This window comes from Diceros bicornis, chromosome 4, assembly GCF_020826845.1.
Source record: "Diceros bicornis minor isolate mBicDic1 chromosome 4, mDicBic1.mat.cur, whole genome shotgun sequence".
NCBI classification, from domain to species: domain Eukaryota; kingdom Metazoa; phylum Chordata; class Mammalia; order Perissodactyla; family Rhinocerotidae; genus Diceros; species Diceros bicornis.
Genome location: NC_080743.1, coordinates 22,857,465 through 22,883,084, shown reverse-complemented (window position 1 = coordinate 22,883,084; position 25,620 = coordinate 22,857,465). Strand labels below are relative to the sequence as shown.

General features: G+C 35.2%; 1 protein-coding gene across 1 annotated transcript; it reads right to left on the bottom strand.

Moving 5' to 3' along the window:
* On the bottom strand, positions 1-25,620 carry LOC131402265 (calcium-activated chloride channel regulator 1-like). The gene is given in 14 exon segments (XM_058537120.1): positions 1-338; positions 3,667-3,907; positions 4,448-4,617; positions 5,183-5,453; positions 5,743-5,967; positions 6,554-6,654; positions 7,627-7,837; positions 9,988-10,179; positions 11,021-11,245; positions 20,870-21,050; positions 23,079-23,181; positions 23,546-23,693; positions 23,892-24,032; positions 25,462-25,620. Coding segments are annotated over 14 exon segments (2,706 nt in total).

Here is a 25,620-nt window from a genome sequence, read left to right as displayed (position 1 = left end):
TTAAAATATAGATAAAATCACAGCTACTCCAAAAATTACCAAATTGGTTGCAGAAATCTTGGTACCCAGACCAGAGGTACTGGGTTCCTGCGGAGGAATAAACTTGGTTGCTTGTGCAATGTTAGAAACCTGCGAGGTGAGATTGGCTTCATGGATGGCTTTGATTGCAATATAGAATTTGGTGCCATTTTCTATTTTGAAAGGTTCTGGTTTAAATTCAAAATTTTCTATTGAGCCAGACTCCTTAGGTATTAGACTAGAAGTATTCACTAAAGCAGCATTGTCAAAATCTTGGAGATCCAGGAAACACTTACTTATTCTTATAACGTAGCTGTTGGCTGGAAAACAAATAGACACTTCATGTATATTAAAATCACTAGGATGCCTTATTGCCACCACACTGCCTTACATTTAGGGGCCTATCAGAAATGCACACTAGGTTTTGGTTATGGAAATCCCAGATATAGTTTTTGTCTGGTTATTCCATCTTCTTTATTTTAAGAACAAATATGTGAACAGTTTTTTTATCTAGTTATCTAATCACAATAAATTTAATTCAAAATCATATAGTACTAAAAAAACAGAATCTTTAGATTTCTTTTTAGAAGCAAAAATATAAAGAGCTGAATCCACTCAATTTAGAACAAGGAACACAATGATGTCTGAGCAAACACATTCAGTACCCCATTTCATATTAGTTCTCATTAAGTAGAGAGAGGGAGTAATAGGAGGGGGCGGTAAGAGAGCAGATAAATAGAGTGGGAGACAGGAGTAAGGAGAAAGAACAATAGGAGGCAGAGAGGCTGGAATGTGTAACTAATTAAAACGTGCTTAGGAGGTAGGCAGACTGATCAGCACCTTAATTCTGCTGCTTTCTAGCTGTATAACAAAAATTTATTTATGCTTTTCTACATTCAATTTTTTTATCTGTAAAACAGAGATTCAGTCATTCAATTCATTCAACAAATATTTATTGAATGCATATTATTCTAATGGTGAGACTGATATATGATAATGCATGAAAAGCGTTTAGCACAATGTCTGGGACTTAATGTTTGAAGTATTAGCTATCATAACTGTTATTTTATCAAGAAAGGAAAGGAAGATGCTGACATAAATATTTCGTTCCAAAATGTTTTAGAAATCTACCAGAACCATCAATAGAAAAATATATTCTCACATTCTGAAATGCCATGAACAATCAAACATCAAATGTCTTTTTTTGAAGTGAAGACTATTTTTTTCATGAAATGTTGAAGGTGTTTTAAGTGTGTGGTAAATAACTTTGATTTAGTGGTTTTTAAAAAAATTCAGGCCCTCTGCCTTAACATTCTAGTCTTTCAGTATATAGGCCTTATCAATCCATTCTACTCCTCTTCACATACACCCTGTGTTCCATTTAGGTGTGTCGGTCTGTCCATCTATCTTTCTTTCTATCTCTCTCTCTCTCTCTCTCTCTCTCTATCCATCCATCTATCCATCCATCCCTTATTTTAATTCAATTATTGCATTGTGAAATTTTGCTTTCTTGACTTTGGTCATATTATTTGGTTCCTTCTCTTTCTGTCATGACTCCCTGGAATGTGCCTTCCTTTCCCTATCTATGCAAATTGTGCTCATTCTTTAAGGCCCAACAGGTGGCCTGCCTTCTTGGGAAGTCTTATCCAGGTATTTCATCCACCCCATGACTCTCTTCCATGAACTCTTATTGCACGGAATAGAGTTTTCCAGATTGTTTTATGGAGGTTCAATTTATCTTTTCAGTTAGATCATATTATTCTTGAGAGCAAAGACTATGTTTTACACTCCTTTTGTATCAACTAGAGTATCTGGAACTGTGTTGGGCATGTATTTGACCTCCTTAATTACGTGTTGGCCAATAATACAGTTTTTAAGTTGATGCCCCAAATGATGGAATTAGAAAATCATAAAATATTAGAATTACATCTACTTGTTTTAGTAATTCTAGGTCATCTAGTCTAATTTGCCTATTTGACAGGTATGGAAATTGGGTCCCAGAGAATTTAAGTAGTTCATTTGAGATTATATAGATATTAATTTATTCTTTGAGATACTGCTACTACCTTTTGCAATACCTGAGGGTAACATCTGATAGCAACTACGTCTTCCTATTTGTCACATGGAAAGAGGCAAATTAGATCCCACCTATTTTAGGCATTCGTGGTTAAGCACAGTGAAGTTCCTTCTCTCCCAGTGTCTCTATGTAATGCATTCCTTCTTTTAGCATGAGGGACATTTATTGTGAACCCATTCTTGAACTGAAGGCTTGGTCTTGACTGAACTGAATTTAGAACTAAACATTTGATCAGGTAGTTTCATTTGTGGCTTTTTCAGTGGAAGTATTGGTATGTTTTTTTTTTGATTCTGCCGTATCTTTGAGGGTCATAGCATGGAAAAATAATGTATTTCAGAAGCTGTCATGATAAGAATTTTCAACATTGAAGTACAAAGGAGCTCTTTGTGGGCATTTTGTTTCCTTTGGCTTTAGAATGATTGTTTCTTGCATAATGATGATAAAAAGAAATATAGTTTTGAAAAAGGCTATATAGAAAATGAAAGACTAGAAAGCATCTTTTCTTTTGAAAGTATACAGTAAGGGGTTTATTGTAGCCCAGGAGAAAGAGTACTGAACACGTGGCTTTTCAGCACTGACAACCCCTGAGATATTGTGTATATCGATATTACATGTTGCTTTCATTTTCCCACCTTTAAGGGAAAATAGCAAGATTGGCTTTATATCATAAGAATCTACTAGTCTAACACAATACTGGAATATGGTAGGCATTCAATAAATACTATTGAATTCAGTTAAATTTAAAGCAAAGATAAAAGTCATTTAAACTTTCTGGATTGAAGGCAATTTATTATAAGGAACTTTGAATAAATGAGATATTTTGGCCTTAAACTTGATTCAAACTCAATGGCTAAATCTCTCCCACTAATGAGTTTCTCTGCGTGTGATCTTCTCTCTCTGTGGGACACCTTCACTTAACTTGGCTAACTTCTCTCATTCTTCAAGGCTTAGGTCAGGAATAGTCTTCCCTGGGAAGCCTTTTAAGATATACCTTGTGGTTTTAATCCCCAACCAGGATTTTGTGGCCTTCCAATGGGCTACCATATCATTCTGTGCTTACAGCAGCATATCTGTTATCACATTCTGTAAAATTATCTGTTTACTTGCAGAAAGTGTCTTCTGTTCTCAACTGACGATTAAGAGTACGGATTATTTCTTAGGAACCTAATAGTGTTAGAAAATTCAACAAAAGGTCAATGAATGAATGAAATTGTGCAAGTACAGAAATACTTACAAAAACTTTTCCCTGTTAGTGAGAAAAGAGTGCAACAGAAAGCTGTTAACTGTCTTCTCAAAGTAATTTCTAAGATGGTTCATATTGTGAGAGGCAGTTTGGCACAACAGAATCTGACAAGAGTGGGTTAGACTTCCAAGTTATTAAATATAGAAATAATTTGGGCCGGTTCATTATCTCTTGGAACTTCAGTTTTCATATCTGAAAATAGGTAACTAATGGCTCATGGTAGACACTCTATGCATGTTATTTATAAATAGGACATTAGAAAATTCTTAGCACATGAAAGCCAATCTGATTTCTTTTAGCGTGTTTTAAAATCTAATATCAAACTTACCTTTTCCTTTATCAAGGACATTGCCAGGGGCAGTCCATGAAAGTTGAATATGATCTTCTTTAAACTTAGCCTGGAGGTCTGTAATTTTACCTGGTGGGAACACATGAGTATGATTTCCAGGAGGCGGAGCTCCTGTTACAGTAAACGGTCCTCCAGAGGTTAGCCTGCTGAAGTCTTCTACTTCAGCTTCTGCCATGTCATCTTTGACTTCAGGTCTGGGTGGGTTCAGTATAATTTTACCTACCAAAAAAAGTAAATTTGTAATGTTTCATGTTACAATGTCTATTCTTTATCTTGTAATCTCATCTTGCACCTATAGAGGGTTAATATTGACTGATAGCAGACATTAAAAAAGTAAAAGCTTTTAGTGAACAAAAGCTTGTTTTATTCGTGTCATTTTAAAATTGAACAGGAGACATTATGCAATGTTAGAACTATTTTTTAAGCTATCTATCTTTACTACTTGACTGGAAATTCTTTGAGGACAAGGATGGTGTCCCACTTATCTTCGTAGCCCAGCATCTAGCACAGTGCTTGCCACACAGGAGTTACTCAGTAAAGTTTTTTTTCAATGTAAATGAAATGAACTGAGGGGGATGTAAACAAAACATATTGGAAACATAGTCTTATGCTAGGTCTATTAATATAAATATGGGTTTGAAACATGCAAATGACTATATAACTATAAACTTAGGTTTTCCATAGTACATTATATTTTCAATGCTTGCCACATGTAGTTTACCTAAATAAATGACACATTTCTATTTTAACATCACTTATCATTTTCAACGTAGCCTGGTATATATAGAGCTTTGTTCTGTCGTTCTCTTAAACTTAGCCTAGCCATGTTTTTTCTTGCCTGGGCATGCACTTTTAAGCTGTATCTACCATTTCCATGGTAATCTGTAAAATATCTCGAGTAGATGCCATCATTCTTGACAGTATCAGCACCTTGATATTGAAATGTAATAATTGTCCATCCAACAGAGTAAAAACGACAATCCCAACTGTTCATGAGCACCACTGATGGCAACCATTTTGGGAGATAGTATAGCACAGTGTTTTAAGTACATGAACCCTGGAATCAGACTGCTTGGGTTCAAAGCCTGGCTTGGCCTCTTGCTAACTCTTGACTTCGGAAAAGCTTAATTCATGGTAAGTATTCAATTAATAATAGTGATTATTATTTCATAAAGGAATCTTAACAAAATAAGAAAAATGTAAGGAAACTGGAGATAGCAATGCAGAACACTGACACTAATGAAAATAGAGAAAAATTAGATTCCTAAGTTCCCTGGGAAAAGTATAATTGTTTACAAAATTTAAAGAAAATAAATGTGCTCATGTCCATGCCTCATGTCAAGATAACTGAGTAAAAAGTTCGAAAAATATTAAAATTAAACTTAATTCAGTTAAAAATATGATTCATTAGTATACATAGGAAATATTGACTTCTAAGTCATGTGACTGTAGTAGGATTTTAAATTCAGTGGAGGTTGATGCAGATTTTTATTACCTGCACCATTGTCCCAGAGCTCCAATATTACTCGATGTCCATCTTCAGTTTCTATAATGGCTGTTATGTTGATTCCCAGAACAGGTAAAAACCCTTGACTGACTTGTGCATTAACAATCATTGGGCTAGGGTAATGTGCTGTATTTTGACTCATGTGAGCAGTTGCAATTACTGGGAGTGTGGTAGGACTTCTTGCTCGAGTAGTCATTATCACTGTTAACATTTGAGAGTTGGCATGATTATTTAGAAGGCTGTAAGTCCAAGTACCTGTCTGAAAATCAAAAATGTCTATTTGAGAGCTTTTGTAATATTTTCCTACTCCTATTTGGAATATAAGATTATTTAGAAATTTAAGCAGAGTAATAGTAATGATTTTTAATGTGCAATTTTATAAACTAGTATAGTAAATGAATATGAATCCCCAATTATTCTATTTGGCTTCTTTTCTATGACAGATGATCTGTTACTGTTTTAATATTGATAACGTATAAGATGTTATCTTCCTTTTTTTCCTCAAAATTGATTGATAAAGCATGGAGAAAATATAAGAATATTCTTACCTCTGCAATACCTGGTATTCAAAGATGAGTAGACCGAATATTTAGTTTATCTTCTTGGAAATCTGAGGTTTTATATTTCTTTCCTTTTGGATCTTGGAGAATAATTTCTGGCTTTTTTATTGTCCATGTGACAACAAAGTAAGTGTCGTTTCCAATTGTACTATCCACAGGCACTGTACCATTTACCCATTTCCTCTCTCTAATATTGATGACTTTACTTTCCAACTGTTACATAAATAAAAACAACAAACACTTGAAACCAATTTGTTATTATAGTTAATAAAATTTCAAAGTTTAGTCAGTTCAGAGTAATTCTAAATTTATTTTTAAGATTTCAAAATAACTAAGAATTATTTTGAATAATTTTGCAAATAAAAAGCACTTATAAAGAACAGAAGAGGGGCCGGCCCTGTGGTGTAGCGGTTAAGTGTGCGCGCTCCGCTGCTGGCGGCACCGAGGCACCGCTTGTCAGGCCATGCTATGGCGGCGTCCCACATAAAGTGGAGGAAGATTGGCCTGGATGTTAGCTCAGGGCCAGTCTTCCTCAGCAAAAAGAGGAAGATTGGCATGGATATTAGCTCAGGGCTGATCTTCCTCACACACACACACACACACAAAAGAATAGAAGAATCAAAAGCAGAAGTGGCTATAAGTGTCACAGAAAAGCAAATTCAGTGAGGGTGTTTTTCTTCTGCACACTTGAAATGTTTTCAGGCAAAAGAATTCTTTATTAGGGAAAGAAATTACTATTTAGGGTAATAGAAATTTATTACAAATGTAAAAAGTCAAGGAATTTTTCTGAGATACTGACCTGAATAGCCTGTTGAGTGATGCTGCCACTTCTAGATGAAATTCTACTGAAAGCATCAATAAGGCCATTTATGTCTTTATTGGCAGAAAAACGAAGTCCTCCTAAAATGGAATTTTATTTACTTTTATAACACTAATTTTAAATGGGAAAATCATATTTGTTATTGTACTTTATAAATTTACTTTAAAATATATTTTAAAATTTCTTTTTGAACTTACAAAATATGACTTTCCCAGAACCTTAGAAACTTTTAGTATATCACTATCCCAGATGTAATCCTACAAAAATTAAAACTTTCCTCAAAATAAGTTAGAATGGAGAAAACTTAAAGAACTGGCCAAATAATATTGTTTTCATATCAGATTAGATGTAAGTGCCTGCCACATTAGTAAAGCTGATCTAATCACTAAGTAACGTTATAAAAATAAAATTTAAGACAATTTTTTTGAACCAACTGCTTATTTTCTAGTTGCATCTAAGATATACCAAGACAATTAGAGAATGACAGTTTAGAATAAAGTAAAAATTGATTAAATGTGGAAAGTAAATGATACAGGAGTTAATGAAGAGAGAGATTACTTAGGTGTGAAGAGTTGGAAAAGAACAGATTGCAGAGGGCAAGAATTGGTAATTAGGACTCTAACTCCAGCTGCTGGCAAATCATTTGACTCTCTAGGTTTCCATTTCTTCCTCTGGGAACTCGGGCTATCTGAATGTCTACTGTAGGGTTGAGCAGAACACATACTAAGAAGAATTTTGGAATTGCAGTTGAGTAAGTCATTAGTAACCATGGAGAAAGAAGTTTCAATTTGGTAGTAGAAAGTGGTGAGAAATGAATGAAGACAACAAATGTTAACTAATAGTAGAAGAAGATAGTATAGGTAGAAATGGAGAGAGGTGGTGGAGGGTGATAGAGGAAAGATATTAACTTGAAGGATAAGGACAAGGAAGGGGCAAAGATTAATTTTTAGGATAGGAAATTTTTGAGCAGTTTTATAGTTTAAGGGGAAAGAGCCCAGAATAGCAGAGACATTTTCAGTAATTTCTATTCAAACTATATTCCAAAGCTTTACCTGTCATATTTGACAAGGTCTCCAGTTCTTCGGCAGCAGAAGGGCCCAGAGCAATGGTATGGATGATCGCACCACTTTGTTTTACCTCCTCAAAGCATGAGCTTACTTCATTATCTTCCCCATCTGTTAGTAATATGATTTCAGAACCAAAAGTACTCTGGTTACTGTAGACAATTGCCTGATAGTGAAAAACCAGATTATTAATTACAGAATATAATATCTAAATAAATTTAAACTAAGAACAAACCTGTTCATTAGTCTTGGAGAAGTCTTTAGGCTTACGTATCAGAGTAGGCAAAAGGAAACTTTTTTGTTTTTCCTGGTGAGGAAGATTGGCCCTGAGCTAACATCTGTTGCCAATCTTCTGCTTTTTGCTTGAGGAAGATTGTCACTGAGATAATATCTGTGCCAATCTTCCTCTATTGTTTTGTATGTGGGATGCTGCCACAGCATGGCTTGATGAGCGGTGTGTAGGTCCACAACCTGAATCCGAACTTGTTAACCCCAGGCTGGGGAAGCAGAGCACAGGAACTCAACCACTACGCTACCGGGCCAGCCGCAAAAGGAAACTTTTTGCATTATCACTCCAGGTTGAGTTGGTGTGGAAATGAGTGTGATGTACAATGTTCTTGTAGGTTTGCAAAGATAGAGTGTTAATAATTCATCTAATCCTTTCAGATATACTCAAGCTGCCCAAGAGAGGAAGAATAAAACACTAAGAACAATGCCTAGCACATAGTACGTACTCAGTGAATGTTAGCTATTATTATTATCCCAGGAGGTACTTGAGGTGGCGTCAAAGGACCGGCCATCTTGGAAGGCTGCAGCCTAGACAGCATTTGAAAAGTCATGACTAAAAGTAGGTGTGCAAGGTTAAATGATGTAGCATGTGTCTTTTCACACATTTTAGTTGATCATTGAAGAATCTCAGGATTTCTTGGATAAAACATTGACCTGCCGTGAAGAAGGAAGTTCATAAATTTATCAAGTATTACAATTTTTTTTGGTCTTTTCCTGACTTCTACCAAGAGTATTGGCTAAGATCTTTAGTCAGACAAATTGAGATTAATTCTGGCTCTGCCATTTGCTAAATAGAATAGCTACTGTTTAGTCTCTCTCTCTCTGTCTTTCTCTCTCTCTCATATATATAATAGACTTCTATAAATAGCTCAGTGTAGTGATTAACTTTTTGGACTTAGGAGTAAGAAAGACCAGGTTTTGAATCCTAGGTTTGCCAATTACTGACTCTGTATTCTTTTTTTCGAGAAAAGCTTTTTTTTTTTATTTTTTTGTGAGGAAGATTAGCCCTGAGCTAACATCTGTTGCCAATCCTCCTCTTTTTGCTGAGAAAGATTGGTCCTGGGCTAACATCCATGCCCATCTTCCTCTATATTATATGGGACGCCACCACAGCACAGCTTGATAAGCGGTGAGTCAGTTCCTGCTGGGGATCTGAACCTGTGAACCCAGGCCACTGAAGCGGAGTGTGTGAAATTAACCGCTGTGCCGTGGGGCCAGCCCCAACTCTGTATTCTTAAGAAAGATATTTAATTACTCTGAACCTCAGTTTCTTTATGTGCAAAATAGGCATAATAATAGTACCTGACTAAAAAAGTAATGGTAGGGACAAAATAAGATTATGCATGTAAAACATTTAACATAGGCAATAATATAGTATATGCTCAATAAATTTTAGCTATTATTATTTTGATTATATAAGTAAAATTCTTATATATTTATATGGTTTCATTGCATAAATAATTAAGAGGTATGTATAGCTTTGAATGTGATTTGACATAATCTATTTAGCAATAGATTCTATGGTCAAAATATCATAAGATATATATCAAAATATATTAAGAAAAACATATAGGAATCAGTATGTGCAAACATTATGATATATTCCCAATATATAGTAGTGTCATATTTTAGAAGTGAACAGACATATATAACAAGAATTACGATTATTATAGTAATAGCAATCCTTTCTTGAGCACTTTTATATAATTCTCACAATTAAATGTGATAGCTACTATCATTTTCCACATTTACTTAGTTGAAGGAACAGACTTTCTGACTTGAATAACTTATCCAATGTTATTTAGCTAATAAATAATAGAGCCAGAATCTCAGGTTTGTCTGAATCCAAAGCCTGAGTCATGCCTTCTTAAACCAATATGCTTCACAACAAATAGACATCACAAGGAGCGCTAGGAGATGGTATTAATTAGTGGTCTGGATAAGAGTAATAGGTTCCACTTTTTAGCTGAGAAAATGAGAGGCTCAGTGACAGAAAGCAGTTTTCTATTTTTGTGACTTAAAGAATGACAATAAATAGGTTTAAATAGAGGCTATCTTAGGTTGGAAGGAACCAGCAGATTGAGGCAGGTTTGCAACGATGTTTTGGTAAGCATTATCATCAGTTATTTCTGTTAGATTATTTCGGATTTCAGCAAAACTGTCAAATGTGACCATTCCAACCAAAGATCCTTTTTCAATAATTTGAATCAAGAATAATTCTGCTGCTTGATTCATTTGAAGGAGACGGTCGTACTGTAAAGAAAAACATGTCTGAACAATTCCTGAGTCTCCTCAAGTCTTGACAGATTGGTGAAAGAAAAAGTTGTTCATGGGCCAGAGATCGTGATAATAATTGATTACTGTATTTTAGAATTTAACTCTTTCATTCTATTAGAAAGAAGTAATATTAAAGAAAATTTAAAAAATTAGTCATCTTATACTTGGAAAAGCCCTCAAGATCAATATCTTTTTATTTAACGGTTTTATATTCAGGAATTTCTGCTAAGGAAATAACTTAAAAATGAATACAAAAATGTTTATGACAACATAATTTTTCATAATAACAAGTTTAAAATTGCCAAAATGTCCAATACAGGAGGGTATTTGACTAAATTATGATATGTGCATATGATTCAACCACTAAAAATTATGTCATGGAATCATTTTTTTCCATCGGGAGTATTTAAGGTCTGGTAAGTAAAAAAATCATATTATAAAACATAAAATATAATCACATTCTTGAGGAGGAAAAACAAATACATGAAGAGAAAAAAGACTGGAATGACATATGCTCAATGGTGGAATTATGGATGATTTTCATTTTTTCTTTTTGTTTGGTTTTATGATTTTTAGTTTGCTAGAACTAAAAGTTAAAGAATAAACATTATCTATAATCCAATACCTTAATATAACAATTATTTTTATTTTAGTATATTATCGTCTAGCACTTGTCCATATAAAATCATTATACTAAAATTTATTAGAATAATAAATATATATTTTAGTTAGCTAAGTAGAACTAAACGTAAGATTAAATTATGTTTCTATTAGCTTAAATACTTAATTTAAGAGAGCTAACAAATAAATATCTTACTGTATTCATGCTTCCAGATTTGTCAAGTACCAAGCAGACTACTCGCTGTTTGGACTTGAGCAATGAAAATGTAGGATGAGGAGGTGGATTTTTTCCTGTCATGGGAGATGCATTCCGAAAATCATGAGAGTCCATGACAACCCACGTGCTTCTGAGATTGCACATTTTATTTTGTAGGTTTGGAGCTTCTCTGTTGTGTGTTTTTGCTGTACAAAATTCAGTCACCTGGAAAATAAATCAATTAGAAAATGATATCATGATAGCTGGTGAGGCATTACATTCCTTTCCAAATATGCAATTGGCTGCCATGTATATCCTTCACAGATTTTATCTCCTGACAATTAAAAATTATTTCATAATCTAACATTCTGACACTCATTTTGCATACTTGGGTGGAGAGGAAGCAAGGTAAAACCATCAATATGCACTGGAAAGTGTTTTGGTGATTCTTTTTTCTTTAATTGATGTTTTAATAGTTTTTAACATTGTGAAATTTTGAGTTGTACATTTTTGTCTTTCCATCACCGTATATATGTCTCCCTTCACCCCTTGTGCCCACTCCCCACCCCCATTGCCCCTGGTAACCACAATACAGTTTTCTCTGTCCACGTGTTGGTTTATATTCCACATATGAGTGAGATCATACAGTGTTTGTCTTTCTCTTTCTGGCTTACTTCACTTAACATAACACCCTCCAGGCCCATCCATGTTGTTGCAAATGGGACGATTTTGTCTTTTTTACGGCTCAGTAGTATTCCATTATATATATATACACCACATTTTCTTGATCCAATCGTCAGTCGAGGGATACTTAGGTTGCTTCCACTTCTTGGCTATAGTGAATAATGCTGCAATGAACATAGGGGTGCATAAGCCTCTTTGGATTGTTGATTTCAGGTTTGTTGGATAGATTCCCAGTAGTGGGATGGCTGGATCATAGGGCATCTCTATTTTTAATTCTTTGAGGACTCTCCATACCATTTTCCATAGAGGCTGCACCAGTTTACATTCCCACCAGCTGTGTATGAGGGTTCCTGTTTCTTCACATCCTCTCCAACATTTGTTGTTTTTTGTCTTGGTGATTATAGCCATTCTAACGGGTGTGAGGTGATATCTTAGTGTTGTTTTGATTTGCATTTCCCTGATGATTAATGATGTTGAGCATCTTTTCTTGTGCCTATTGGCCATCTGTACATCTTCTTTGGAGAAGTGTCTGTTCATTTCCTCTGCCCGTTTTTTGATCGGGTTGTTAGTTTTTTTGTTGTTCAGTTGTGTGAGTTCTTTATATATTATGGAGAGCAACCCCTTGTCAGATGTATGTTTTGTAAATGTTCTCTCCCAGCTGGTGGGTTGTCTGTTCATCTTGATTCTGGTTTCGTTTGTCTTGTAGAAACCCTTTAATCTGATAAAGTCCCACTTGTTTATTTTTTCTTTAGTTTCCCTAGTCTGGGTAGGCATGTCATCCGAAAAGATTCCTTTATGACCAATGTCAAATAGCGTGTTGCCTATATTTTCTTCTATGAGTTTTATAGTATCAGGTCTCACCTTCAGGTCTTTGATCCATTTTGAGTTAATTTTTGTGAATGGCGTTAGCAGATGGTCCACTTTCATTCTTTTGCATGTGGCTGTCCAGTTTTCCCAACACCAATTATTGAAGAGACTTTCCTTTCTCCATTGTATGTTCTTAGCTCCTTTGTTGAAAATTAGCTGTCCGTATATGTGTGGTTTTATTTCTGGGCTTTCAATTCTGTTCCATTGATCTGTGTGTGTCTGTTTTTGTACCAGTACCATGCTGTTTTGATTACTATTGCTTTGTAGTATGTTTTGAAGTCAGGGATTGTGATGCCTCCTGCTTTGTTGTTTTTTCTTAGGATTGCTTCAGCTATTCGGGGTCTTTTGTTGCCCCATATGAATTTTAGTATTCTTTTTTCTATTTCCGTGAAGAATGTCATTGGGATTCTGATTGGGATTGCATTGAATCTGTAGATTGCTTTAGGTAATATAGACATTTTAACTATGTTTATTCTTCCAATCCATGTGCATGGGATATCTTTCCATTTCTCTATGTCATCATTGATTTCTTTCAATAATGTCTTGTAGTTCTCATTGTATAGGTCTTTCACCTCCTTGGTAAGATTTATTCCTAGGTATTTTATTCTTTTTGATGCAATTGTAAATGGTATTATCTTTTTGAGCTCTCTTTCTGTTAGTTCGTTATTAGCATACAGAAATGCAACTGATTTTTGTAGACTGATTTTGTACCCAGCAACTTTGCTGTAGTTGTTGATTATTTCTAATAGTTTTCCAACAGATTCTTTAGGGTTTTCTATATATAAAGTCATGTCATCTGCAAATAGTGAGAGTTTCACTTCTTCATTACCTATTTGACTTCCTTTTATTCCTTTTTCTTGCCTAGTTGCTGTGGCCAAAATCTCCAGTACTATGTTGAACAGGAGTGGTGAGAGTGGGCAGCCCTGCCTCGTTCCTGTTCTCAGAGGAATGGCTTTCAGTCTTTCCCGTTGAGTATGATGTTGGCTGTGGGTTTGTCATAAATAGCCTTTATTATGTTGAGGTACTTTCCTTCTATTCCCATTTTGTTGAGAGTTTTTATCATAAATGGATGTTTTATCTTGTCAAATGCCTTCTATGCATCTATTGAGATGACCATGTAGTTTTTATTCTTTGTTTTGTTGATGTGATGTATCACGTAGATTGATTTGCAGATGTTGAACCATCCCTGCGACCCTGGTATAAATCCCACTTGATCATGGTGTATGATCTTTTTAATGTATTGCTGTATTCGGTTTGACAATATTTTGTTGAGGATTTTTGCATCTGTGTTCATCAGTGATATTGGCCTGTAATTTTCCTTCTTTGTATTGTCTTTGTCTGGCTTTGGTATCAGGGTGATGTTGGCCTCGTAGAATGATTTAGGAAGTGTTCCATCTTCCTCTTTTTTTTGGAATAGTTTGAGAAGGATGAGTATTAAATCTTCTTTGAATGTTTGGTAAAATTCACCGGAGAAGCCATCTGGTCCTGGACTTTTATTTTTTGGGAGATTTTTGATTACTATTTCAATCTCTTTACTTGTGATTGGTCTATTCAGATTCTCCATTTCTTCTTGGTTCAGTTTTGGGAGGTTGTATGAGTCTAAGAATTTATCCATTTCTTCTAGATTGTCCAATTTGTTGGCATATAATTTCTCATAGTATTCTCTTATAATCCTCTGTATTTCCATGGTATCTGTTGTAATTTCTCCTCTTCCATTTCTAATTTTATTTACTTGAGCCTTTTCTCTTTTTTTCTTAGTAAGCCTGGCTAAGAGTTTGTCAATTTTGTTTATCTTCTCAAAGAACCAACTCTTTGTTTCATTAATCCTTTCTACTGTTTTTTTGGTCTCAATTTCCTTTATTTCTGCTCTGATTTTTATTATTTCTCTCCTTCTGCTGACTTTGGGCTTTGTTTGTTCTTCTTTTTCTAGTTCTGTTAGGTGTAATTTAAGGTTGCTTATTTGGGCTTTTTCTTGTTTGTTAATGTGGGCTTGTATCGCTATGACTTTCCCTCTCAGGACAGCTTTTGCTGCATCCCATATGGTTTGGTATGGCATATTTTCATTTTTGTTTGTTTCCAGATATTTTTTGATGTCTCCTTTAATTTCATCAATGATCCATTGGTTGTTCAGTAGCATGTTGTTTAATCTCCACATTTTTGTCACTTTCCCAGTTTTTTTTCATGGTTCATTTCCAGTTTCATAGCATTATGTTCTGAAAAGATGCTTGTTATGATTTCAATCTTCTTGAATTTATCGAGGCTTGCTTTGTTTCCCAACATATGGTCTATCCTTGAGAATGTTCCATGCATGCTTGAGAAGAATGTAGTCAGCTGTTTTTCGATGGAATGCTCTGTATATGTCTACTAGGTCCATGTCGTCCAGTTTTTCATTTAAGTCTACTATTTCTTTATTGACTTTTTGTCTGGATGATCTATCCATTGATGTAAGTGGGGTATTAAGATCCCCTACTATTATTGTGTTGTTGTTAATGTCTCCTTTTAGGTTTGTTAATAGTTGCTTTACGTACATTGGTGCTCCTATGTTGGGTGCATATATATTTATAAGTCATATGTCTTCTTGCTGGAGTGTCCCTTTTATCATTATATATTTCCCTTCTTTGTCTCTCTTAACCTGTTTTATCTTGAAGTCTACTTTGTCTGTTATGAGTATGGCAACACCTGCTTTCTTTTGTTTGCCATTAGCTTGGAGTATTGTCTTCCATCCTTTCACTCTGAGCCTGTGCTTGTCTTTAGAGCTGAGATGTGTTTCCTGGAGGCAGCATATTGTTGGGTCTTGCTTTTTAATCCATCCTGCCACTCTGTATCTTTTGATTGGAGAGTTCAATCCATTTACATTTAGGGTAATTATTGATATATGAGGGCTTAATGTTGCTGTTTCGTCACTTATTTTCTGGTTCTTTTGCATTTCCTTTGTTTCTTGTCCCATTTGTTTTGGACTGCCAGTTCAGTTTGGTTGTTCTGTCTCATGGCTCTTCTAGTTTTCTCTCTGTTTATCGTATGTGATTTTGTTTTGATTATTTGTTTAGTGGTTACCTTGAGGTTTGTGTAAAAAATCTTGTGTATGATATAGTCCATTATCTGATGGCCTCCCATTTCCTTATACTAAGTCAATTCAATCACTTTCCTCTTCCCCTTCTAAGTCGTTCTTGTTATACCTTATTCTATCTTCTGTTGTGGATGTGTGTTTACAGTGATGAGGTTAAATTTATTTTTGGTGAATTCCTTCCTTTGATCTTTGATTTTGGTACTTAAGTGGTTGCTAACCTATTCTGGTAAAGATCTACTATTTTTCTGATTTTGTCTACCTATTTTTCTCCTTGCTCCAAGCTTTGTATTCCCTTTCTCTTCTTTTTATCAGGCCTGAGGGCCTTCTTGAGTATTTCTTGTAGTGGGGTTCTCGTGGCCTTGAACTCCCTTAGCTTTTGTTTATCTGGGAAAGTTACTATTTCTCCATCATATTTGAAGGATATTTTTGCTGGATAGAGTATTCTTGGCTGAAAGTTTTTGTCTTTCAGTATTTTGAATATATCATTCCAGTCTCTCTTAGCCTGTAAAGTTTCTGTTGAGAAATCTGCTGAGAGCCTGATGGGAGTTCCTTTGTATGTTACTTTTTGCTTTTGTCTAGCTGCCCTTAATATTGTTTCTTTGTCATTGACTTTGGCCAGCCTTACCACTAGATGTCGTGGAGTGGGCCTTTGCCTGTTGACGTATTTAGGTGATCTGTTGGCTTTGCTTACTGGTATTTCCTGCTCCTTCCCCAGATTTGGGAAGTTCTCAGCTATTATTTCCTTGACTAGGCTCTCTATTCCTCTTTCCCTCTCTTCTCCCTCAGAAATACCTATAATTCTTACGCTACATTTCCTAATAGAGTCAGATATTTCTCGGAGACTTTCTTCATTTCCTTTTAGCCTTAGTTCTCTCTCCCCTTCCATCTGGAGCATATCTGTATTCCTATCCTCTATAATGCTAAGTCTTTCCTCCATATTGTCAGCTCTGTTCTTTAAAGATTCCAGATTCTCCTTTATCTCCTCCATTGTGTTATTCATCTCCATCAGCACTGATTGGTTTTTCTTTATGATTTCAATCTCTTTTGTGAAGAAACTCCTAATCTCATTGAATTGTTTGTCTGTGTTGTCTCATATTTCATTGAGTGTTTTTATGATAGCTATTTTGAAATATCTGTCATTTAGGTTATGGATTTCTGTGTCTTCAGAGTTGGTTTCTGGGTGCTTGTCATTTTCCTTCTGGTCTGGTGATTTCATGTACCTTTGCATTGTGGTTCCTGTATTGGCTTTGTTTTTCCTCATCCTGGAAATATCTGATTGCAATTTCCACCCACTGCCTCTGTGTGGGGATAAAGGGCTGTGTATTCTGAGCCCCCTGCACTCTGCTGCAGCTGTTCGCTGCGAACTGCAGGTAGCTTGGTCTGGTCTGGTCGGCTGAGCTGCAGGGTCCGGTTTGTAGGGAAGGGGGGGCTCTCTCTTTTGCCTGCTGGGTCCCTGGTGTGGGGGGCTTCTCATTTGCCCCTTGTTATCCGCTCTCTGGGGTGCTCAGATGTTGATGGTACCCCATAGCAGTTCTGAGTCCTCTGTGTGGGAGTTTCCCACTGGCTGAGAAAGCCTGAAGGGCTACGGTTTCCCTGCAGAGGGCTGCCCCTCCCCCCTCTTTGGGAGCTGTGTGGACCGGGATCACTGATCTGATGGGGAGGGAGAGGAGTTCTCCTTACCTCTCCCCGCTTCCTCTGGGGGCCCAGTACGTTCCACTCTCAGATGTGAGGCAGTGTGGATATTTCCGATCTTGCTTTTCACTGTCTATGATTCCATTGTTGGTCTGTGACTGTTCCTTTTATTGTATCTTATGGGGGAAGAGTTTACTGGAAAGCTCACTCTGCCATGATGCTGACATCACTCTCTGGTGATTCTTTAAGGTACAGGTAGATCATGGCAGTGGGGGGTGGTACAACTGCTTGAGTTAACTTCTTACTTTCCTTTCTAGACTCTTGGGGAACTAAAGCCTTGAATTAAGTTTAATGGAAAAAGGGATAGTCTTTGCAGTAATTTCTAGGTGCCGCCTAAAAGTGAGATAAAGAAAACGGCCTTTTTAAATTGCTTAAGTATTTTCTATCTCTTTATTATTGATTGAAAAACTTGAGAATAGATATTCTAACAACCTAGGCTGTTGATTGGCTCTGGTGAACTCCGACATAAATAAAATAATACTCCTGAAAAAAGTAGTGAAAATGTAGGGATAAAATGAGGAAATGTGATTGCTTCTATATCAATTGCAAATAGTGAGTTGTATTCAGTAATTCTGCCAAATGATATTTCATTACTATAAAATCTGTGAAAATACTCCAAGTTTGAAAACTTAGTATTGGAAAAATGCTCCCATAAACTAGTGCAGCATTCAGGAAGGAATTCATCTTGCGGTAAGCCTCAGCTTATGAGAAATACTTTTGTAAATGTCATTTCATTTTAAAAAATGCCCTTCCAATACAGAGTCTCCAGATGTAAACTCAGATTTAGAACTAAATTATTAAATTTGAGTATCTTTTATTTAAGTTTTAAGAGTTTGTTTTCCTTCTGATATGGTTCTGATTTACATTTCCCAGAACTGGTTATATTGGATAAGAGAAAAATACAGTTGTTAATCAAAGCAGTGATTCATAATCAAGTCTTGCTGATATGAAATGCCTATCAAATCTGGTCCCTCTTTGCCCTGCCACTGCCACTGCCTTTATTCAGGGCTTTCAGGTCTCTTATCTGGCTATTGCTATGGCCTTCAAACTGGTCTCCCTGCCTCCACTATCATCTCCCTCCATTTTGTCCTTCACAATGAGTAGGATTATCTTCCTGAAAGAATTAAGCTGATTATATCGCCAGTCTGAAGCTGATAAGATAAAATCCAAACACCTTAGCTCTGTAAGTCCCAGTTTCTTGTTTCAGTCTCTTTTACTGCTTCTTGCTCGCTGTGTGTTCTTTACTTGTACCACACTGAACTTTGTCCTGTCCTTAGAGTATGCCGGAAACTTTCACAAAGGTCTCTGGTAACCCAAATGGAAAGTGGGACAGGAAATTTTGTACAAATTAGAAAAAGGTGCCACTTTCTCAAGTTCTTTTACTGCTATCTACCTGAAAATTTTTGTAATAAATATTAAAATCTTTAGTGTCCATGTTGCAGATAATTTGGGGAGTGCTCAACTTGTACAATCATGCGTGGCTTCTCGTATTTTTCCACTCTTTGCTATTGTAAACCTGTTTCTTCGCCTAGAATATCCTTACCTTTCCTGCTTTGGCAAATTTATACTCATTTTTTTCAAATCCCAGCTCAAAACTCATCTCTTTAGAAACTATTTTCTGACCTCCAGTTGGAGATGTTTGCTGTACTCTCATAGCACTTGGTTTATATCTCTTTCTACTTTGTATTCATATGTGTTTTTCTTATATCTCTACTTCTCTCACTAAACTGAGTTCCTCAAGAACAGTTGTCTTTAATTATTTCTGTATTTCCAACTCCTAACACAGTGTTGGGCATGAAGTGGGAATAATGACATTTAAGGGAAGGAAATCATGGAACTGAACATTCAATATTTCAGACCATATTTTTCCTGGGTCTGAGCTTATGCCCTGGGTACAGATGCTATGCAATATATTTAATCTATATTATAATAATTAGAAGTTAGTGTTAATCTGGACATGATGTATGGTTAAGGTACAATATTTATCTCTGAGCCATGTCTTATATAATTAGTTGCCCTCCATATTTCAGCTACATGATCTTCTTTATTATTTATCTGCCAAGTAGGCAGCATGAGTTGTCTCCTGACAGTCAAATGCTTTTGGAATTTATAGTTTGGTACAGACAGTACATATTCCAATTATCTTCTTGTGTCACATGATCTGATATCTGTTTGGATGCTGAATTCTTTGGCTAGCCTTTGCTGATCCAGGTTCAGCAAGTTAAAGTGAACTTCCTTGACTTATGTTTCAAATATTTCCAGGAGGGAGCTTTATTAGGCTGAAAAACTATTTCTACTTAAATATCAAATTGGGTTCATTTAAGAGTTTTAGAAGAAAATATCAAGTCTAAATTTTTACTCAAGTTCTTCATCATTAATGCTGTAGACGCCAAAACAATTTTAAACCGTATTGGAAACAATAGGCTTTTACATACCTCTACGCATGGAAGTATTTTTTGCTAGTGATTTGCTATATGAAAATTTGCTTCTTTTAAATAGGTTAGTCTTACTATCTAGCGGTAGTATACTTTATTTTCATCTGTTATTTTTGATAACTTTCATGTTTCACATTTAAAAATCTTTTTTACATGTTTAGAAACTTTCATTAGGTAACTGTAATATGTTTAAATTAATTAAGATTGGACTTATCCAGGGAAAGAGACAATTGAGTGTTATGCAAATATTTTATAAATTTTAAAAATTAAAAATTTAAAGTTTATTTTATACTCAGTTTGTGCTAAGCATTGTGATCATACTTTATTGACATTAGCTCTTGTAAATCTAACAACAATGAGTGAGGTGAGTATTATGATTTCCATTTAAAAGATGAGAGAACTACATGTCAGATTTAGCAATTTGCTCATAGTGACACAATCTATCTTGAAAATGACAGACTGGGTTTTGATATCAAGTCTATCTGACTCCAAGGCACATGTTTTTATCCACTGAGCTTTTTGCATTTAAACTAGATATTTCAGGTCAAACATTAGCTTTGGAACTTGAATTATTGTGTCATTATTTTTTAATTGGTCAGATTGGTGATTGTGAACTTTTTCCCTTAAGTCTGTTCTGTAGAGACGGAGCCATTTATGTTTTCACAATATTACTTTGCAATAGCTTGGTGTGCTTTAGTGTGAAGATAATAGAAAATCTAGAATGTCAGTACTTTCCAAAGCTAAGGAATGGATTACTTTGGAAAAGTAATTAACACTTAGAAGACAGAATTAAAAGTAAGGTTGTAGTTCTAGACACAAATCCACAGAAGTCAAATGAGGCAAGGGATGTTATGAGAAATTATGTGACGCCAATGAGAAGGGTACAGTTCTACATCTGAAGAAAAGAAACAGGTTAATAAGAAAGGGTGGAATGATTTCTAGACACACCCTGACACAGGCTGGGGAAAATAGCTGTTAATTAATTGTCTGAGTAATTTCCCTATTTTTATGAGTTATACATAATTTCATAGCAGAAAATCCAGCTTCCCTAATTAATTTTTCCCAAAAGATTCCTTTGTGAAACTAGAAAAAGAAGGTACTTACAGAATCAAGACTTTGCATAAACATTATGGATTCCCTTGCAGTCTGGGATTTTTCTGGGATAAATGTACATTTTGCTTCATACAACCCTGTCTGTGAGTCACGTCTACATGGCCTTGTTATACAGCTGCCTCCCTGGAATTCCTTGAAAACCACGTTAATACCAGTAATATGAGTTGAACATCTATGATGAAAGAATTAGATTACATTTATATACGAAAACCAGACAAATCATGAATACAGACTAAGATCCTAAAATCTTTTCCTCAATGATAATTACTATAGATCACGTACCAAACATTCCATTTTGACAGAAGTAGGCACAATATCCTTTCCCTATTTACCATCGATTTCAACAAGAACAATGATGCCATTGCATATTTATTAACATTCACTGCTCACTAATGTGATCAATAAATCTATTATCCTTGTGACCTTGAGCTAAAGATGATAATTCCTAACTCACAGGGATGTTGTGAAGATTAAATGAGCTAAGAGATATGGAGGAATTGCCTCCTAGTGGGGAGGGGATGGTCAACATTATGCTTAAAACCCTCTTAAATTTCTATGTATGGTACACATATACATATATATACACACACACATATATATTGCTATATAGATGCATACGTATATACACATATGCATGTATACCATACATACAAAATAATCTGTGATTTTGTGTTTATAGCACTTTGCAGTTTGCCTTTTGAAAACCACTGCACTAGATTGAAGGAAGAAATAAAAATAAACCTGTATGGAAATGCTTGTGCATGCAAACCATTTGGTCTTTATGATAAGTGACGTAACTGTTAAGTCCCTGGCAGGGAATAGGGGGGTTGGGGTATGGGTAAAAGACTCTAAAGAGTTTCTGTTTATCTGCAGGATTTACTTCCATTCTGATTTAATATTAAACTTAATAACTTTAATCCATTTTAAGAAATTTATTTGTATTGCAAGGATTAAAGGAGGTGGTGAGTCATATCTTCCAAAAGGGTTAGCTCTAAGGTAAGCCTGAAAGTTAAACAAAATACCTGACACACAGTAGGAGCTCAGTAAATTTTATTTTAGATACTTGTTTTTACTAATATATCTCTTTTAATGACTGATAATGAAACTCATTCATTTTTCATTAATTTATCAAAAGTTTGTTCTTTGATACATTCTTTGTTTAGCTTTTACTTACTTTGTGCCAGGACCAAGGCTAGGGGATTAGAAAAAAAATCAGTTCTCAAGGATCTTAAGGTCTAGTGGGGAAAATAAAATTACACAGACAATTGATGCCCAGTGTGAGAGAAGCCCGTGCATGTTGCTTTGGGAACACTCTCAAAGATATCTAACTCCAAATGAAGGGAGAGGAAAGACACTTAGGGAAGGAACATTTGAACTGTCTTGAAGGATGGACAAGCGTTTTTTGGATAAGGGCGGTGGTGCTGGGTGGAGTTGTGTGGGAGGAGGTAGGAGGATTGAGTGTCCTGGGTTGAGAGCCCAGTCTGTGTGAGAGACTCTAGGCAGCTTAGCAGAGATAAAGCAAACACAAAGGAAGTGGGGAGAGTCATTTTTCTATCTCACCTCTTTCCTCTAATATGTTTTTTATTCCAAAGACTCATTTCCTATTACTCTGATTTCTATTGTTCTTTGATACTCTTTAAATACTCCATGTGCTTGATATTTTTAAGTATCTCATCTATTCATAAATAGGACCTGTCTAAATCTACCCAGAATTATATTTCTTAAAAAATCAATTTACTCACTTATCCTTATGAAAAGTACTTTTCCCCCTTTAAGTTCAAGATTAAATGAAAAGTAAAATAAATTTACCATGACGCTCTAGTAGTTTAATTGATTTCAATAAAACAGATTCACCTTGAAAAGTTATGAATCAAACAGAATAAAACACTTGGCAGGAACCTGAACTCCAATTCTCAGATACCTTGAGGTTTAGGCTACAGCTTTTTCCTTTCTCCTTTGACAATAACGTATTTTAGTACAATTCCCATGAATACTGAAATGCTTCCCAATTTTTATTGATCTTGATTCCAAGATGGACTCCTCAGAAGTAGTTGGACACATACTTAATGGGGCAGGTTGGATGTTGCAATGAACTGTATGAGCACTCAACTACTGAGATAGCTTTTGTTTGCCTAGTATAGAAAATTAAAAAGTCATAAGTAGAAAGTTTTGAAAACAGATTTGTTCAATATAGTGATACCTTGTTGCTTTAATAGTGTTCCTTCTGGAGATATAGAATGGTCGGTCCACATTATACTCATCAAATACTCCCCATCAGAGATGGGCAGAGACAAATACTCTGCCTATGAGAGAATATTGCCACTTAAAGATTTATATTTACAACACTTTAATACAGTTTCCTTATATTTTAAGTCTCCCTGCCCCATATCCTTAACCTAATTGAGTCAAGGAACTCTAGAAATTAACACTTTTTGTTAAACCAAAAAAGTTGGAATGGGTTAGTATCCATAAATGACTATTTTTATTATTAAACACACACACAAAAAGAAATATAGTTAGATTGAACATAACTAGTATGTTTCCAAACAAAGGAATTAATTAATACCTATTTTTCTTTTTAAAAAACCTTTCAAAATACTATTAGTCACAGTGTTATATTTGTTTCCAGTGGAAATAAAAGTAAAAGTATAAAATAGATATCCCTACCTCAGGACCCATAGATAGGCACATTATTAGTCAACAAGAAGTTTGGAGTAAAATGTATATATTGTCCTTTTTCTCCACATTGTCCATATCGAAGTGTATAGCGATCATTTCCGTATTTTAGGTAAAGAGTAGCAACTATGGCTTCTGCCTAAAAAGCAGAACAAACAAACCAAAACAGATCCCAAGAGCAATAGAAGCAAGGAATTTTTTATCTAAATTAAGACAAGTAATATTACTAATTTAATTACTACAGTAGTGATTAATAATTACTAAAACATTATGAGTATTAATTAAAAAAAAACCCAGGAAGAAAGAAGCAGTTTATGAGCTAGATAAAATACCCTACCTGTTCATATGATTCTTGTTTAGGCATTAAGTTCTCAGATTTTGACTTCCAGGTCATTGGAATTAAAATGCTTATATTACTGAAATAAACTCTTCATTTGGTAGCATGAAACAGGTAAGTAGAAGCTTCAGTTACCATTTCCTGACAAAATTAAAAATACCTTGTGTTAACAATTTCACAATGAAATGAGCATAAAAGTGTATATATACAAACAATAGGAAGCAAATCTAAGTTCCCTTTCCCCAGATATTTTGGCAAAGACTAACTGAAAAATAGGTTGAATTTTACTATCACTGTAGTTTGTAAATTCCTCATTTTTAAATGCTCAAAAATCACTTCTCAATTTTTTACCTATCTACACCTGCTTTCAGCATTATGGGTTGGAGAGAGGAGTGAGAGTGATGGGTGGGATATAAAGGAGATTAAGACTGGGAGCCTGTTGGCAAGTTGCTTATTTAATCCAACAGAGGTGCTGGTAATTGGGTTGGGAGTTTAAAGTTTGGTAGATTTTACACTTGTTAATTGAAAAAAATTTTTGTTAGATTTATTTTGAGTTATCTTCTCATGTGGAGTGTGTGCACAAAAGGCAAAATTTTACCAAGCAGGGATGAAAATGAAAATGTATAGGTCTCACTGGCTTCAAGTCCCAGTTTTGCCACTTATTGTATGACTGTACAAATCACAGAACTTCTCTCACTTATGCAACAAGGGAATAATCTCTGTTTTTGACCACCTCATAGGGATATTGGGAAGATCAAAGAAGATAGTATATATTAAAGTGCTATATATAAAGTGTTTTTATTATACTGACTAACCCAAATAAAATTAGGAAGTAAATCAACTTCAAAAATATGTAATACTTTCTTTAAGATCAGATACATAAGAGTTTTGAATTTTTCAGAGTTGAACAAGTATGGGCAACTGAAAAAATGTATAAGATAATGAACCTCTAGGGCTTAAGTGTAGGTTGGTTATTTAAATGTTATAAAAGTAACTGTATAAAGATAAAATCTGAAAATAACCCTCCAATAGCTCTAAAGTCTTTCTGTTAGCTCAATGAATTGAAAAATTATTAGCAGTTTAGCCTTTTAATGATTCATTAAGGGAATGACTAATACTATTAATGTATGATAAATCATACTTAAACTAAGGAGATGTTAATCTTGACGGTTTAGATACATACTGCATAAATGATGAATATTGTCTGAGTAATTTTGGAAACTTATAACTGAGTGCGTATATGTGCCTAGGCAACATAAATTGAAAATATTTACTGAAATAAAAATAAGTGGGTAATAAAATTTTCTCTCTTACTTTTACGTTTTTTTTTTTTCTTTGTGAGGAGATCAGCCCTGAGCTAACATCCGCCAATCCTCCTCCTTTTTTGCTGAGGAAGACGGCCCTGGGCTAACATCGGTGCCTATCTTCCTCCACTTTATATGGGATGCCGCCACAGCCTGGCTTACCAAGCAGTGCGTCGGTGCGCGCCCGGGATCCGAACCGGCGAACCCCGGGCCGCCGCAGCGGAGCACGCGCACTTAACCGCTTGCACCACCGGGCCGGCCCCTACTTTTACGTTTTGAATGGGTTTTTCATCTTCTGGTACACTAGGGTTAATTGCAATGACAATACCATCATACCCATTGTTATTCAAATTTACCATTGAGCTTTTCATTCCAGGCAAGATATGCAAAGCTAGGAACAGAATAACGTTGAGACTGAGCACCAT